Here is a 16,972-nt window from a genome sequence, read left to right on the forward strand (position 1 = left end):
GTTAAGAGTATCTCATGCCCTTTCCATCTTAGGCCCTGACCCACAGTTAAATCAATGCAGCTTCAGACCTGTGAGCTTGTCATTGGAGCTGGGCACAAGTCTTCATTACAAAATGTTTTGGTGAAAAATGCAGAGTCACAGACACTGAAACATTTCACAAATTCCTGTCAATTTCACCCAATTGTTCCAAATACACACAGAACAATTCATTTCATTTCAACACTTTCTAAGGAAACATTTTGTTTTTTCAATTTGATATTGCTTTTCCATTAGAAATTTCCTTTAATTTTATCTATAAAAAACACAAATCAACAAAAATTAAGTAATGAAGAACACCACATGGTTTCATTCAACATTAACCTTTTTTTAAATTTTGCATTTGCCAAAAATTGCAAAAACAAAAGTCATTTTTGGCTCAATTTATAACAATGTTGGCTTTTTTTCCCCAATGGCCAGAGAACCAAACTATTTATGCTTTTTTGCCAAGCTCTAGCTGTGGGAGCTGGGTCTGTGGTGAGACCAGCAGTTACTCATGTAGACTGAGGGAGATGAGTTTCCTTCCCACCATACATTGAGTGTCCCAATTCTAGGGACAGTGAATGTCCGTCTACCCGTCCTGCAGCCTTGGAGTGTAACCAGAGAGGGGTCAAGAAAGTGAATGTCTGGGGACAGGCTAAACTACTGTGACAGACCCAGACCAGTGGGGTACAGGAGTCTGGTAGAGGACAAATATACTGACCACTGGATGAGTAGTTTTCTGTTCCCTGAGTGACCAGAGCAGGGGCTGTACGAGAGTGATCAGGAACCTGCTAGAACCAGTTAAGGCAGGCAGGCTAATTAGGACACCTGGAGCCAGTTAAGAAGAAGCTGCTAGAATCAATTAAGGCAGGCTAATCAGGGCACCTGCATTTTAAAAGGAGCTCACTTCAGTTTGTGGTGCAAGTGTGTAGAGCTGGGAGCAAGAGATACAAGGAGCTGAGAGTGAAAGGGTGTGCTGCTGGAGGACTGAGGAGCACAAGCGTTATCAGACAGCAGGAGGAAGGTCCTGTGGTGAGAATAAGGAAGGTGTTTGGAGGAGGCCATGGGAAAGTAGCCCAGGGAGTTGTAGCTGTCATGCAGCTGTTACAGGAGGCACTATAGACAGCTGCAGTCCACAGGGCCCTGGGCTGGAATCCGGAGTAGAGGGTGGGCCCGGGTTTCCCCCAAACCTCCCAATTTATCTGGACTATGGGAGAAGGTCTCTGGGCTGTTTCCCAACCCACATGGTGAATCTCTGAGGCAAGAAAATCCGCCAATAAGCACAGGACTCACTAAGATAGAGGAGGAACTTTGTCATACTGTCATTTGAAAACTGCTCTGGAGTATTGGAGCAGGGGATGCTCTGTGCCCCCTCCTACCGCAGCCACTGGTCTGCTGGGTCGGCTCCCTCATGCCTCAGAGCAGAGAGGTCAGCCCAGGAGAGCCTCATGACTTTATGTCATGGCCCTTTTATTTTTTGTGCCATTTTGTCTCAATATCTAATGGGAACATCCTGTCCAAAGGTCAGGGCCGGCTCTAGGTTTTTGCTGCCCCAAGGAAAAAAATTTTTTGGCTGCCCCCACCTCAGTCCTGGGCTCCCCCTTCCCCCCCCCCCCCCCCCCCGCACCTCTTGCCATCCCAGCGCTGGGCTTCCTTCCCCCCCCCCCCAGCTCTGACTCCGACTGCTCCCCCCTTGCCTCCAGCTGGTCCAGCGCTGGCAGGGTCAGGGTAAGCAGCGGGGCTCCTGGGCCGCACATTAGCCCAGGGTCCCTCCAGCCGGGGCTCCCGCCTCCAGGACCGGCCGGAACCGGGGAGGACAGAGCTGGGAAATAGCCCCGGCAGGAGGCTGAGGAGCCAGGGCAGGGCAGCCCCAGAGGGGCTGTATGGCCCCACTCCTGCTGCTGCTCCTGACTGCCCTGCCGCAGTCCCTGGGTGGCTCTGGCCGCTCCGCCCAGCCCCAGCTGTGGCTCTGGGGGGTGGCCGCCCTGTGGCATCTGCAGGCGGCTACGTGTGCCCCAAGGGGCGGCCCCCAGCCTGAGTGTCCAGCACTAGGAGCCTGCCCAGCCATAAGGTGCAGGTGCTGCTCCCCAACGTGAACCGCAGCAGCCCCAGGGCGCCCCCGGTGCAGGATGCGCTGCTGCTGTCAGGGCTGGCTCTAGGCTTTTGCTGCCCAAGTGGGGGGAAAAAAAGGAGGCTGGCTGGAATGCCGCCCCTGAAAATGTGCCGCCCCAAGCACCTGCTTGGTTTGCTGGTGCCTGGAGCCAGCCCTGCCAAGGGCTGTGCTGTGGTGGGGCTCTGGGAACATGCTCAGGGCATCCCCCAGCACCACTGTCAAGATGGTTACCATGAATCACAGACTCTGCTCTGGGCCTGTCTTAGCCTAATCTGGAAACACCCCAGAGAGCTGATGATTCATGGGGGAGGTGGGTATTTACCCTTAAGGAGGAGTCCCGTCTGTGGCTGAAGAAGCCAGGACCATTGTGGAACTTCCCTGGACCAGCAGCCAGAGACGTGCCCTTCACTCACCCCAATATATTTCAGGTCAGATTGTAGCATCCCTCAGTCACATTTACCACAGTGACATGGAGATTTCTGTTGGGGAGTCTGTGTCAGCCTCTCACCGCTCAGTCGCTATGAGTCACCATCTCCTGTAGAAGAAGGAATAGACTGAGACTGGAAATCCTGCTCCTGGCCCTGGATGTGTTCCCAGTCCCACAGTTCTGCTGTTCTCACTGTGATGAATTTCTGGTTCTCGTCTCTCCAGTCTCCTATTCAGTTGACTCAGTGACGAAGCTGCAGTATTACACTGGGGACAGTGAGGGGGAAAACTATCCTGGATCAAAACAAGGTAACGGGGGAGGGGCAGACTCAGGCCGAGAGACCCAAATCTGGGCAGAGAACAGAATTTCTATGACACTTTTTACAATTGCAGCCATTTCCCCTCACACGGTTCCCATTGTACACAGTCGGGTCTTTCAGGGCTGAATCCCCACTCTGGCACTTCAAGTGCAGAACGTGGGGGTCTGCAAGGATTATAAGAATTCATACTGGCCACTCCAAGCTTGTATTACACTCCCAAGGTTATAGCTTCTCTCTGACCTTGATTTGGTAAATGCTGCCACCAAAAAAAGTGCAAAAAAACCCACCTTAGACCCAGGAAGAAACACTTTGGAATTCCTCCTTGTGGGGTACCATCAAGACCTTTAACCCCCCCCACTCTCCAGGGAAGAGCTGAGCAAGAAAACAAAGGAAATTAGCTGGTGGCAACAGCTATATATGCACAAACCTCTTAAGATACAAAAATCCAAATCCTTCTTTAAAAGGTACATTTTATTAAAACAAAAAGAAAGAAAATACATCTGGAACTTAAGCTTTTAAAATCTAGCAAAAGAGCAATTCCAAAAATTAAGCACCCAATCTAACTTTCTTGGGGGTTCTTCTTAAAGGTTATAAGCAAACAAAAGCATCAGGGGTTAGCACAGTAGAGATCCACAAGCCAAAATAAGAAATAAACGTGATAGCGTCTAACTAAACATTCCCTAGCCAAATTATTTCTTCTAGGTATGGAAGATACTTTTTTCATACCTGGTTCAAACCTTACACAGCATTTGTGCTTATAGCATTGCTGCTTCGTGTCCCTGCAGCCCAGAGAACAACAGACAAAGGGAAAGTGTTTCTCCCCCCCCCCCCCCCCAAATTTGTAAAAGTTCTAGCCTTCCCACTTTTTTATCTTTGCCTGGGGGACTTTTTAACATTTTACAGGTAAAGCAAGTGGAGAACAGCTACCAAGAGGGATTTTACAACTAACTGGCTGGCTGGGTGCCTATCAAAGGGAGCTACACCCTCCTTCATTTATCATTGGGTCTAATCCCATTGAACAAGATTTCTGCCAGAATCTCAGTCACATGTTCTTATCTATCTCCTGAGCACACACGCCTGGGAGTGGCTCCCAGTGACCTCCCCAGGTGAAGAGCTGGAGGAAATGGGTCAGTCTTTTTGGGTGAAAGGCATCAATGCCCGGCAGAGCTCACCTCTGAGAGAGATAAGATTGTCTTACGTTATAACTACAGATGGCCTCAGCACAACTCACTGATCCGAACCCACCAGAAGCTTGGGGGAGGGGGATTTGCTGATTCTGACCCCAGCTCTGGATCTCAGTTTTGGGGCTGGCACCTGTTGCTATAACAAGCTGAAGCAAAACCCTGGATCTGAACTTCCTGACCTGGCCCATCTCTAATTATAAACAGGGCAGCATTTCTACCCCAGCTGCTCTCAAGGGAGTCCATGATTTGGTCCCTGTGGGAGTTTAGCCTGTGGCTGGGGGAGGAGACACTGAGCAGATGAGCCAGTTCTGCTGAGAAGCTGGAGCGCTGCCAAGCTGAGCCCTGGGCTGCCTGAGAGGCTAGTGGAGAGCAGGAGCTCACAAAGGATCAGGCCAGTGACCTCCCAGCGGGAGCTGTAATTCTGGCAGAGGGGAGGTTCCCCCACCCCAGTGTAACAGGAAAATTCAAACCATCTGCAGAGATCAGCTGAATTCACACAGGCCGGCTCTGGCCTGGCAGCGCCCGTGTTCCAACCTGTTATCTCAGCACAAGCCCAGATCCTGCTCCCACTGAAGCACATACAAGAGCTGCTGTTGGATTCTGCAGGGACAGGATTGGCCCCTAGTTATTTCTGCGACTCCTGTTTTACTGTAGTTCTCTGACTTGTGCCCTTCTCACCATGGGCCCCTGCAACTTCCCCTCATGTACCATGAAAAACAGCTCTAGTTATTAGGGCCACCTGCGCTGAAGAGACGCTGATGGTGCCATGGGCTGAGAGTGGCATTTGCTGTTTCAGAGGGAGCTTCTGCAGGGGTGTCTCAGCTGGATTGCGATAACATGGAGGACCCTGCTTTGAACAACATCCCCCAGACTCCAGATGGCCGAGGTGAGCAGTGAATCTGCCTCCTGGAAGCAACGTCACCCTGACGAAAAACTGTTTCCCAGGAGGGACAATAGTGGTTTGTTAAGAAAGCCACAAAGTTCACCCACCAGTATGGTCTACTGGCATAACACTGGCAGCTCTGACCAGGTGCATTACAAGAGCTGTGTGGAGGCCCAGGGGTAGGGAAGCGTGTGATGCCCTAGGTCATGACAGAGGCCCATTGCAGGGATGGAAGGAGCAGTTTGCTCAGGAGCTGCCCACATGGTACTTGGCTCAGGTTACTGCCCTGTGATCCTCACTGCCATGAGCACTAGGGTTACTCACTATTTGTAAAGATGATGCACCAAAGCAGAGACTTTTACATAGCAGCAATGTTCCCTGACAACCTTTCCTGGTATGCAGCTATGGCAGCTTATCTACATCTGTGTCAGACCTGCTGGGACAGGGGGGTGAGTGGGACAGAGATTTTAAACCCAAGGGCCCATGTCCCACCCTTATTAGCTGGCTCAGGTCCCAGTGGTGTCAGTACGTTGGAGACTGATGGCAGTTTAAGGGGTAAACTTTATCAACAGAACGCATTGAAAAGACATTTTAAAAATAATGTCAAGGTTTAGGAAGCTGGGAACAAACTCTGGACAATTCCAAGTCATTTACATTTGTAATTATTGTAACCAAATGCCTTGTGGAGCAATCCCTCTGGACTAGATCCCAGTCACCTCTTTCTAGAACTCCCCTGTCCCCTTGTCATCTGGGAGCTCTAGGATCCACTCAACCAGCTATTGGAATGTATCAAATCAATGTGACATGTAAAACCCCTCAATCTAAGGGTTCCAGAGGAAGGCTCCTCTTACCACCTTGAGGGTGGAAGTGCTGAGAGATCCCCAGGGACTAGTGAGGTTGGTGCATCTGCAGTTTGTAGTTTTTATTTCTAACTTCACTGTGAATATTCTCTTAATTACTTCACATCTTGACTTCAGATGCCCCTGCCCTGCCTGGAGATGTCCCAGGGGATGGTTATGATGATGCCAGAGAAGGGTCTGACCCTGAAGGTGACCCTGGATTGGGGCAGAATGATGAGGAAGGCACTGGGGCGAATGACAGGGATTCCCAGACAGGTGAGTGGAGAACTGTTTGCACTTCACACTCTCTGCAGAGTGGGAGGGCTGGAAATGTGGGGTACACAGCAAGGGAACAGCCCTGGCCAAACCAACGCCTGTGAGGAAAATCTCTCCTTCTCTCGTCTCTCCAGTCCCTCAAAGCAGAGGCTCCACTGCCTGCCCTGGGGAGAAGAACAGCAAGGTCCGTGCTGTGTGGTGCTGTATATGCTCGATTCCCACCAGTTCACTGTGCCTGTATCTTTTGGGCAGAATCCTATACACCAAAGTCCTGTTACTGCTGCACCAGTGTTAGAGTCCATCACACATCCTGTAAAATATGGGATGAGCTTTGCCCATTGTCCTTGGCCAATATCCCCCTCTTCCCCATTGTGACATGAGCAGAGACACTATCAGCCACCCCAGAGGAGGTGCAGTGGTGATGAAATGTGCATTGATTAGTACTTGATAAGAATAACGTGCTAATGTTCATTGTTAGGGCAGAGTGAAAGTTATGATGATCTTAACTAAGCTCTCCTCGCTGGTACATGTTTGGGTTTTGTACATGGAGTGACAGGTAGCTACAGCTGACACTTGACAACTTTACCTAGTCTGGAAACCAAAGATTTTAATTTCCAGACTATGTATAGAGATGATGGATTAGAACTTGTCATAGACCAAAGACTGAACGGGGAACAATTCCCAATCTGCACTGGAGAGCAGAGGTTCTCAAACTGGGCAGCACAGAATATATTCTGGGGCAGTGTGAGAAGCCAGAGCAGAGAGCGGTAGCTCCTGTCCGGGTGCCCAGTTTTGAAGGCAGCACTGCCACCGGCAGCAGCGCAGAAGGTTGCTGCTGCTGGCAGTAGTGCTGCCTTAGAGCTGGGTGTCTGGAGAGCTATATACTTAAATGACTCTTTTTGACTCAATGCCCTACTATTTTTCATATTTTAGTGAGAGTTGGATGTTGATTGCTTTTAAAAATCGGTATATGTACTTGTGGGGAGGGGAGGTGTCAGTTACTACGGATTCAAAGAAAGGGGCCACAATCAAATAAGTTCGAGAACCACTGCTGTAAAGTGCACTCCACCTTGCTCTGCAGCTGCACATAACCATAGAATGGATCCACTGACTGTGTCTCTTCCCCCTTGGTGTTTTCAGGTTGGAGTCTGCACTCGCTAAGGAGTGAAGTTGTCTCTGGGATGGAGAAGGAAACCCCATCCCTGCCTCCTGGAGACACAGGTTATGCTGATGTGGGACATGGTGACTCTGGGGGCTTCAATATCATAACAATTTGATTGGACAAAATAACCCTGTGATGTAAACGCTTCAACTCTCTCTCAAAATGATGGCCCAGAGAAAGTCCCTTCCTGGTTGATAGACAAAGTAGGTGTTTTTTATAGGATTTGTGTGAAGTTTCATGAAATGCAGGAGTGAGTGTGAAAAGGTTCATAAGCTTTCTTTGTATAATTTTCCATTGTTTGGAGGGGGTGGAAGTTTCCTGCTTTTTTTATGCCTATAATTTCTTTCATATTAAATCGTTTCTGAAAGTCTTCCCCTTAGTGGACATTTTTCTTGCCAGATGAATTGTGCAGTTTCCAGGGCTCACCACAGGGAGAGGCTGAGATTAAACAAACCAACAGACAAGGGAAGGCACCTCTGGGTATGGCTGGCTGTTTGATAGCTGGGTAGGTTTACACATTAGGCATGTGGTAAAAGTGAGAAACCAGGTCTAGAACATTCTGAGATGAGCAGCTGGGTTGTTCCTAAAGCGAATTCAGATTTGAAACTTTCATTGAATCCAAGGAGATAATTGGGAAATTCTCCCTGGGTAATTCACACCTGAAATTGAACAAACCGTGAAAAGATTTCCTGATTAGCAATAAATGCAGAGGATGAATATTTCTGCTAGGACCATAAATGAATTCTATAAAAATGACAAGAGGAGGGTTAATAAGAATCTGGGTTTCCACTGAACCAATAAGGCTACAACAAGTCACTGAGTTGTTACTGGAAACCCCATTAACACTGATCACGTTCACACCGCGGCATGTTTATTTCCATAACAATCTACAAATATAGTTTAAAATCGATCCTTTTGAAAGGAGAATGTTTTAATAAAAAGACATTGAGACGTGTAATAGGGCATACTGATCCTTGGAGACTGAAGAGGGAAATCTCAGGGGCTGTGCTCACCTGTTTCAAGGGTTGTCTTCAAGACGGATTTGTGGGACAAAGGAAATTACCAGAGAGAGAGGAAGTGGGCCCATTGTGGGTGTTTGTGCTTTGACAGGGAACCCAGGCTGCTGACGCTACCTAGGGCCTGGGACTGGAGCCTTATAGAGGGAGCAGATGAAGGCTCCTCTCTTCTTTCAGGTTGAAGGAATCCTGGCAAATGTTTCTGGGTTTGGGTTTGGCCAATCCATCTGGGGGAGGTCACATCACTCACAGGCAAAAAGAGGAGGAGAACTCCCCCCAGAATGACACATCTGTCCATGTTTCCCCACTTTCATTTTTAAATTCATATCTTCTCCCCCCTCCCCCCCCGCTTGCTGGCAATCTAGTGGGATCAAATTTTATCGAACTCTGTGGGAATTTCCATTGAGGGAATAAGGGAGTTCCCTAGCCCATGGTTTTCTGTCATGTTAGATTGCGATTCCTACAGAGGACAGCTCACTTACTTACCAGATCAGTGGTCGTGGATCACTGGTGTGGTTAGAAGTTGATTGATGTTTGACTGCGTCTGTGTGTTCCCTCTGTGTGCTGCCCCAGTCCTGCACAGACAGCTGGCATGGCAGACCTCAAGCAAACCGCCCAATGACCACAAAATCCGTTAAAGGACAAAGGCACCCATCCAGGTTTATTGTTGACAAAGCAGTATCCCACAGACTCTATCAAACCACTAATACAGGCATACATGTAACATTGGCTAGCTAAGTGAATGGCGTGACTTTCCATTCCTCCCTAAGGCAGACAAAGACACTCCCTCTGAGATACATTTTTATACCCTGATACAAACAAGTTATATACTGCCTCTGGCATAGTTAGGTAATAATGAGCCACATCAGGGTGCAGTAACTATCACCTTGTACATGTTGGTTTGATTAAAACATCTTTATTGCATACTGTTATCCTAACCTTATCTTTTAGGTAGGTAGGAGGGGAAATGCCGCGTGCCCGGGAGAGGAGGCGGGGCCAGGGATTTGGGGAAGGGGTTGGAATGGGGTGGAGTTGGGGCAGGGCCAGGGGGCACAGGAAACATTTTTTGCTTGTGGCGGCAAAATACTTGGAGCCAGCCCTGCCTCTGCCCAGCCAGACAATTAGGTTAGTCAGGCACGACTTCCCCTTCGTGAATCCATGCTGACTGTTCCTGATCACTTTCCTCTCCTCTAAATGTTTCATAATTGATTCCTTGAGGACCTGCTCCATGATTTTTCCAGGGACTGAGGTGAGGCTGACTGGCCTGTAGTTCCCCGGGTCCTCCTTCTTCCCTTTTTTAAAGATGGGCACTATATTAGCCTTTTTCCAGTCATCTGGGACCTCCCCCGATAGCCATGAGTTTTCAAAAATAATGGCTAATGGCTCAGCAATCTCACCCGCCAACTCCTTTAGCACCCTCGGATGCAGCGCATCCGGCCCCATGGACTTGTGCACGTCCAGTTTTTCTAAATAGTCCCGAACCACTTCTTTCTCCACAGAGGGCTGGTCACCTTCTCCCCATGCTGTACTGCCCAGTGCAGCAATCTGGGAGCTGACCTTGTGCGTGAAGACAGAGGCAAAAAAATCATTGAGTACATTAGCTTTTTCCACATCCTCAGTCACTAGGTTGCCTCCCTCATTCAGTAAGGGGCCCACACTTTCCTTGATTTTCTTCTTGTTGCTAACATACCTGAAGAAACCTTTCTTGTTACTCTTAACATCTCTTGCTAACTGCAACTCCAAGTGTGATTTGGCCTTCCTGATTTCACTCCTGCACGCCTGAGCAATATTTTTATACTCCTCCCTGGTCATTTGTCCAATCTTCCACTTCTTGTAAGCTTCTTTTTTGCGTTTAAGATCAGCAAGGATTTCACTGTTTAGCCAAGCTGGTCGCCTGCCATATTTACTATTCTTTCTACACATCGGGATGGTTTGTTCCTGCAACCTCAATAAGGATTCTTTAAAATACAGCCAGCTCTCCTGGACCCCTTTGCCCTTCATGTTATTCTTCCAGGGGATCCTGCCCATCTGTTCCCTGAGGGAGTCAAAGTCTGCTTTTCTGAAGTCCAGGGTCCGTATTCTGCTGCTCTCCTTTCTTCCTTGTGTCAGGATCCTGAACTCTACCATCTCATGGTCACTGCCTCCCAGGTTCCCATCCACTTTTGCTTCCCCTACTAGTTCTTCCCTGTTTGTGAGTAGCAGGTCAAGAAAAGCTCTGCCCCTAGTTGGTTCCTCCAGCACTTGCACCAGGAAATTGTCCCCTACACTTTCCAAAAATTTCCTGGATTGCCTGTGCACCGCTGTATTGCTCTCCCAGCAGATATCAGGGTGATTAAAGTCTCCCATGAGAACCAGGGCCTGCGATCTAGCAACTTCTGTTAGTTGCCAGAAGAAAGCCTCGTAGTAGGAGACTATCTACACGGTTTTTGGAAAATGGCAGGTGCATTTCGCAGCCCGAAAGGGAGCACATTAAGTTCATACAACCCTACATGGGTAATGAAGGCTGATCTTTCCTTGGTGGACTCATCCAGTGGTACTTGCCAGTACCCCTTCGTTAAGTCTAAGGTAGAGATGAACTGGGCACATTCCATTTTCTCCCATAGCTCATCTGCGCGTGGCATTGGATAGTTGTCTGGGTGAGTTACAGCATTTAGCTTATGGTTGTCCACACAAAAGCATATCTCCCCATCTGGTCTGGGAATTAGAACCACTGGAGATGCCCATGCACTGTTAGGGGGCGTATTACACCCATCTGTAGCATGTCCTGGGTCTCCCATTCTATAGCAGTTTTGGCTTGAGGAGACACCCGGTAAGGTTGGGCTTTAACTGAGTGAGCATTACCTGTGTCAATGGAGGGGTATGCCCATTCGGTCCCTCCTGGGGTGGCTGAGAACATCGGCGAGAAGCTAGTGCACAGCTCCTTGATCTGCTGTCGCTGCATACATCCAAGGATCATGGAGAGATTCATCTCTTCCAAACCACCATCACTTTTTCCTTCATAGTAAACACCTTCAGGCCACTCAGCGTCATCTCCTCTCTGGGCGGTAAACTGACAAACCTTTAATTCTCTTGAATAAAAGGGCTTTTGAGAATTAACATGGTACACTTTAAGCTTTAGGTTTGAGGTGGGGGATGCTATGAGATAGTTAACAGCTCCCAGGCATTCTTGGACCGTGAATGGCCCTTCCCATGACGCTTCCATTTTACAAGGGCTAAAGAGGTTTGGAGGGTGTTTTGCAGGTTGTTTACAAAGTCCAGAATGTTAGTTCCTGGAGAACGTGTAAACCCCTCCCATTGCTGCTTCACCAACTGTAATGGCCCCTTAACCTTACAGCCATACACAAGTTCAAATGGTGAAAACCCTAAACTGGGATGTGGTACAGTCCAATAGGCAAAGAGCAACTGCTGAAACACTAGGTCCCAATCATTGGAGTGATCATTTATGAATTTACATGTCATGGCCCCCAAAGTTCCATTAAACTTCTCCACCAGGCCATTTGTTTGACGGTGGTAAGGGGTGGCAACCAAGTGGTTCACCCCATGAGCTTCCCACAGGCTTTTCATGCTCCCTGCCAGGAAATTAGTTATCGAATTTGTAAGGATGTTGGATGGCCAACCTACCCTGGCAAAAATGTCTGTTAATGCCTGGCACATGCTTTTAGCCCTGGTGTTGCTTAGAGCAGCTGCTTCCGGCCATCGGATGGCAAAATCCATGAAAGTCAGTATGTACTGCTTTCCTCTGGGTGTCTTTTTCAGGAAAGGACCCAGAATATCCACAGCTACTCACTGAAATGGGACCTCGATTATGGGGAATAGCTGGAGAGGTGCTTTGACCTGGTCTTGGGGTTTCCCCACTCTTTGGCACATCTCACAAAACCAGACATAAGTAGAAACATCCTTGCCCATTCCCTCCCAGTGGAATGACTTCCCCAAACAGCCTTTGTCCTGTTCACCCCAGCATGGCCATTAGGATGATCGTGGGCTAAGCTCAAGAGCTTTAAACGGTACTGAGTTGGAACTACCAACTGTCTTTGATGATGCCAGTCCTTCTGGTGCCCACCAGAAAGAGTTTCTTTGTATAAAAGTCCTCTTTCTACAACAAACCGGGATCGATTAGAAGAGCTGAGAGGCGGTGGGTTGCTCCATGCTGCCATCCACGCTCCCCGGAGGCTGTCATCTGCTTCCTGCTCGGCCTGGAACTGTTCCCTTGATGCTGGAGACATCAGTTCCTCACTGGATTGTGGACTTGGGCTTGGTCCCTCTGGAAGCGATGTAGGTGATGGGGCTGTTTCCACTGACTGTGACCCACTATCCGCTGGTGTACAATGTTGTGTTTCAGGCTCCGGCTGAGCCTCTTGTGCAGGTTTATCTGATGCTGCCAGTGCAAGCTCCGTGGTGCCCTCTGGTGTTGGAGTTGTAGACGGGGTTGCAAGTGCTGGATTCAGTGCTGGCACTGGTTCTGGTGCTGGTTGCTCTGCCATTTCCGGTTCTGGGACTGGCTCTGTCTGGGTCTCTGTTACTGGATCCACTACTGCTGTCACAGACGTTGACATGAGGTCCAGCTCCACCACCTCAGTCTGGGTCTCTGGTAAAACAGACTGGGCCCTTGTTGAAGGCTCAGGAACAGAGCTATGTGTGAAGGCTTGCTTAGCCTGGCTGTGGGTGACCATTCCCACCCTCTTGGCTAGCTTCACATGGTGGCCCAAGTCTTCTCCCAGCAGCATGGGAATGGGATAATCATCATAGACTGCAAAAGTCTACATTCCTGACCAGCCCTTGTACTGGACAGGCAACTTGGCTGTAGGTAAGTCAAAAGATTTTGATTTGAAGGGTTGAATCATCACTTGGTCTCTGGGTTGATGAATTTGGGGGTCCACTAAAGTTTGGTGGATAGCTGACACCTGTACTCCAATGTTCCTCCACGCAATAACGTTCTTCCTGCCCACACTCACAGTTTCCCTTCGCTCTGAGGGTATCTGGGACGTATTTGGTTCTGAGGACCTTTGGTGTGACCCAGGTGCAATGAACTGTAATCTGTTGGGGTTCTTGGGGCAGTTGGTCTTTACATGCCCCAGCTCGTTACGTTTAAAACATTGCCCAGCTGACTGGTCACTGGGGCGTGGTGGGTTGCTGGAGAATGGTGTGGTGGGACAATAAGGTGTCTGGAGTTTTCCTTGGGGTGTAGTTGGGGTTTTGGGCTGCCCACGGTGGTATGGTGTGGTCTCAGGGTGTCCTTATCCGCCCAAACTGCGACCAGGGTTGTTCCTCTCTGCTACCTCCACCGATTTGGTTCAGATTTGCCCCGCCTCTCTGAGAGTCTGGGACTGCTCGTATTGATCAGCATAAGAAGCAAGACTTTCTGCTGAGTCCATTTTCTTATCTCATAAACACTGTTTTATAGCATCATTGGTCATAGTCAGGAACTGCTCCTGTACAACCAAATCACACATCCCTTCAAAGCTAGTTACACCCCTTCCTTTGACCCTTTTATCTAACAGATCCATCATCTGGTTTACATATGCCACATTACTTAGTCCAGGCCCTCTCTTAAGGGCTCTACATTTTACTCTGTAAGTTTCAGGTGTAATTTGAAATTGTTTCAAAACCAAATCCTTAAATTTACCATAGTCAGAAACGTCCTCAATAGGCATCGTGTTGAATATGTCCAGAGCTCTGCCAGTCAAATTTGCTACCAATGTGGTCATCTTGTGATTGTCAGGAATTGCATGGAGGGTGCACAGTCTCTCAAAGGTGATGAAATATTCAGCAATATCACTGGATTCATCATACTGTGTAAATAATTGCTCCCATTTGTGGATTTTGGGGGAAGGATTGTTAGGGTTGTTCGGTAGACCCATCTTAGCCCCTTCAGCTTTAAATCCGTATCGAAGTGTTTCGCCTCTGCCTCCAAGCATTTTGCTCCATTTGGGTCTCCAAGTGTTTTGCCTCCATTTCTGCTTCCAAGCGTTTTGCCTCTGCCTCTGCTTCCAAGTGTTTTGCCTCTTTCCTCTCCTCCGCTTCCAAATTCAAACGCTTTAAGGCCATCTGCCTTTCATGTTCTTTCTGTCTCTCTTAGATGCTTAGTTCAGATATGGCTTTAGGAGATGTATTTTCCCTGCCCTGGTTCCTCGCTGACCCGGAGAGAACACACAAAGGGAACAAAACCAAAAAATCTTCCCCCACAGATTTGAAAGTATCGTCTCCCCTCATTGGTCCTTTTGGTCAGGTGCCAACCAGGTTATTTGAGCTTCTTAACCCTTTATAGGTAAGGATGGGATTTTATGCTACTCTTAGCTGTATGTTTATGACAGGGGCCATGCTCCTTGAACTCCAAGCGTGTTACACTGGCAAATAACTAACTAACGAGTGTTAATTAATTAACACTAGAACTATTTGTTAGAGTTTGAAAACACACTAAGAACGAATAGGAACAGAATTACTCAAGAATATTCAGCAGAGACTGCAATTTGTGATTTTTCAGTCTATTCTCGAGAGATATGCTAAATGTTGTTTTTATGACTGAGTCCCACCAATAGTGCACAAGACTGCCCATTGGCTTTGTGCTCTGTGATTGCCTCAGACTAGTGTTGTTAGTCTCTAACTTTCAGGAGCACTAATATTCAATCACACAAAAAAATGTAATATCTACAGGAGAAAGAGATCCCCATCTTCTACACCTTATAAATTTAGGGATGAATTCATGAAATTTAAATGTCATTATGTGCACATAACTGTTGAAACACTGTTTCCAACAGAATGTTTACATAGTTGTCTGGAAGCATATTGTTTGCCTACTATTCAAAGCCAATTTATATTCAATCCACATAGCTGCATGCATGAAATTTCAGACAAAAATACAGATGCACAAAAAATCCCAGGCATGCTATTATTTATTGCTTGTATCCCAGAAGTACCTAGAGGCCACAATTGGTGCTTGATGCTGTTCTAATGCAGAGCAAAAAGGCAGTTCTTCCCTAGAAGAACATACAACAAAATTGAAGCTAAAACTCAACAAGTAATTGTAACAACAATTTAAAAGAATGAGGGATAAACAATGAGGGTAAAAGTAACAAGATCATGAGTTTACAGAGGCCAACTATGTGCACAGATGGACAGTTTTGAGTTGGTTCATGTCTTTAATATAATTAAGTATGATAAATCTCAGAAGTTCCTACTGGAGACATCTGCTTAGCTGTAATCAGTTGGCAACTGACCACAGGGATCTGGAAGAAGTCGGTCTTAAGGAGCTATTTGGAGAAGCAAAGTGTAATGGATTTATGGATTAGTTTAGAGGGAGTGACCCTGCATAAGAGTCAGAATGGAAGAAAGTGGGAAGGTGCTTGTGTGACAGGTGAACTAATGGATGATAGGGGCTGACAGCATTGGCAGAGCAGAATAGGCAGGATTGGATACAAGAGTAGACAAGTGGGGAAGGGTTAGGTTGTGAAAGGCCCATAAAGGAGGAACAAAAAGCTTGCATATAACATGTTCGATGGGACTCGAGAAGGGGACTGACATTGTCACTATGACAGGTCAAAAAGGTGACTTTGCAACATCGTTTTGACTAGACAGGAGAGTGAGGTGGGTGCCAGAAAGGTCCGAGAGGATGAAGATAAGCACCAGAGAGAATTTGAGTCATGTAGACGGAGGGAATAGGCCTGATAATGGAAATGTGAGGAAGGAAGAAGTGGCAAGGCTTGGATCCAGCTTGGATGCATGGCTCTAGAGGGGGTGAAGAGTCAGAGATGACTCATGATGAGTCTGAGTGACAGGAAGGATGATAGTACTGTCAATGGTGACTGAGAATGCAGTGGAGATCTCAAGAGGAATGAAAGGAGCTCAATTTTAACCAAGTTACAATGAAATAAATAGCAAAATATCCACAAGGAGATGATAGACAGACAGGCCAAGATGCTAGACTGTGGAGAGGAATCAGGTCAGGAATGGATCTCCAAACAACTGAATTTGTGTCCAGGTGTCGGTTCATTGCAGTCTCGCTCCCATTGAAGAAAAAGGAAGTTTTGTCATTTGCTTCAATGGAAGGCGCTTGCTTTCCCATTGCATTGCCGTTCAATTTTGCCAGCCTGTGCAGGGACTGGGGACACCGTGCTCCTCTTTGTAAATTGGAGAGTACCAGATCAGAAACTCATTTACAGTATGAGGCCATTTGGGACCTACCCCAAATTAGGCACCTCCATGACTGTGAAGAGGCACTCTCTCTTTGAACAGTACAGAAAGGCATGGAGCTGTCCAGCTGATGTGACACTCAAAAATTGCAAGTGGGAAATGCACAAAATCGGCTAGACTTGCCCTTTGCTTTAGTCTTTCTGATATTAGATACAGAGTGAGCTGCCATTGCACAGCCTGTTTGGTAAATAGGAACCTCCTACAAAAGAAAGTCGACTGGTTTGGCCCTGCCTGCTATTAGCAAGTTTGTTGCTAATCACAAGATTTCTCACAGTGACAATAAGATGCGGTGACAGCTTAGAACTGAGTAATGGTCCAGGGTTAAACAGTCATTGGTGCAGGACTAGAACTTGGGTCTGTAAACTAGATACTGTAATCCCACTGCTATAGAGTCATTCTGACTGCTCTTTGGCCCAGTGACTATTTAAGTATTTCATACAAAGTGAAGCAGCTTCAACAGGTGAGATTATGAAAGCCCCTCCCCCCACTCTTCCTGTAGCTCAGTGCTTAGCATAGTCACTTGGGCAGTGAAAGACCTGGGTTCAAGT

The 16,972-nt window shown here is 47.6% G+C and overlaps 1 protein-coding gene across 1 annotated transcript in view; it reads left to right on the forward strand.

Annotated features, from left to right (window-relative positions):
* Window positions 1–16,972, forward strand: part of LOC122173448 (deleted in malignant brain tumors 1 protein-like) — a 492,944-nt gene that overhangs the window by 249,539 nt on the left and 226,433 nt on the right. The window contains exon 13 of the mRNA XM_065578734.1: window positions 16,426–16,439. Coding sequence (XP_065434806.1) covers window positions 16,426–16,439 — 14 coding nt within the window. The remainder of the gene's footprint in view (window positions 1–16,425; window positions 16,440–16,972) is intronic.

Source organism: Chrysemys picta, unplaced genomic scaffold (assembly GCF_011386835.1).
Source record: "Chrysemys picta bellii isolate R12L10 unplaced genomic scaffold, ASM1138683v2 scaf1, whole genome shotgun sequence".
Lineage (NCBI taxonomy): Eukaryota > Metazoa > Chordata > Testudines > Emydidae > Chrysemys > Chrysemys picta.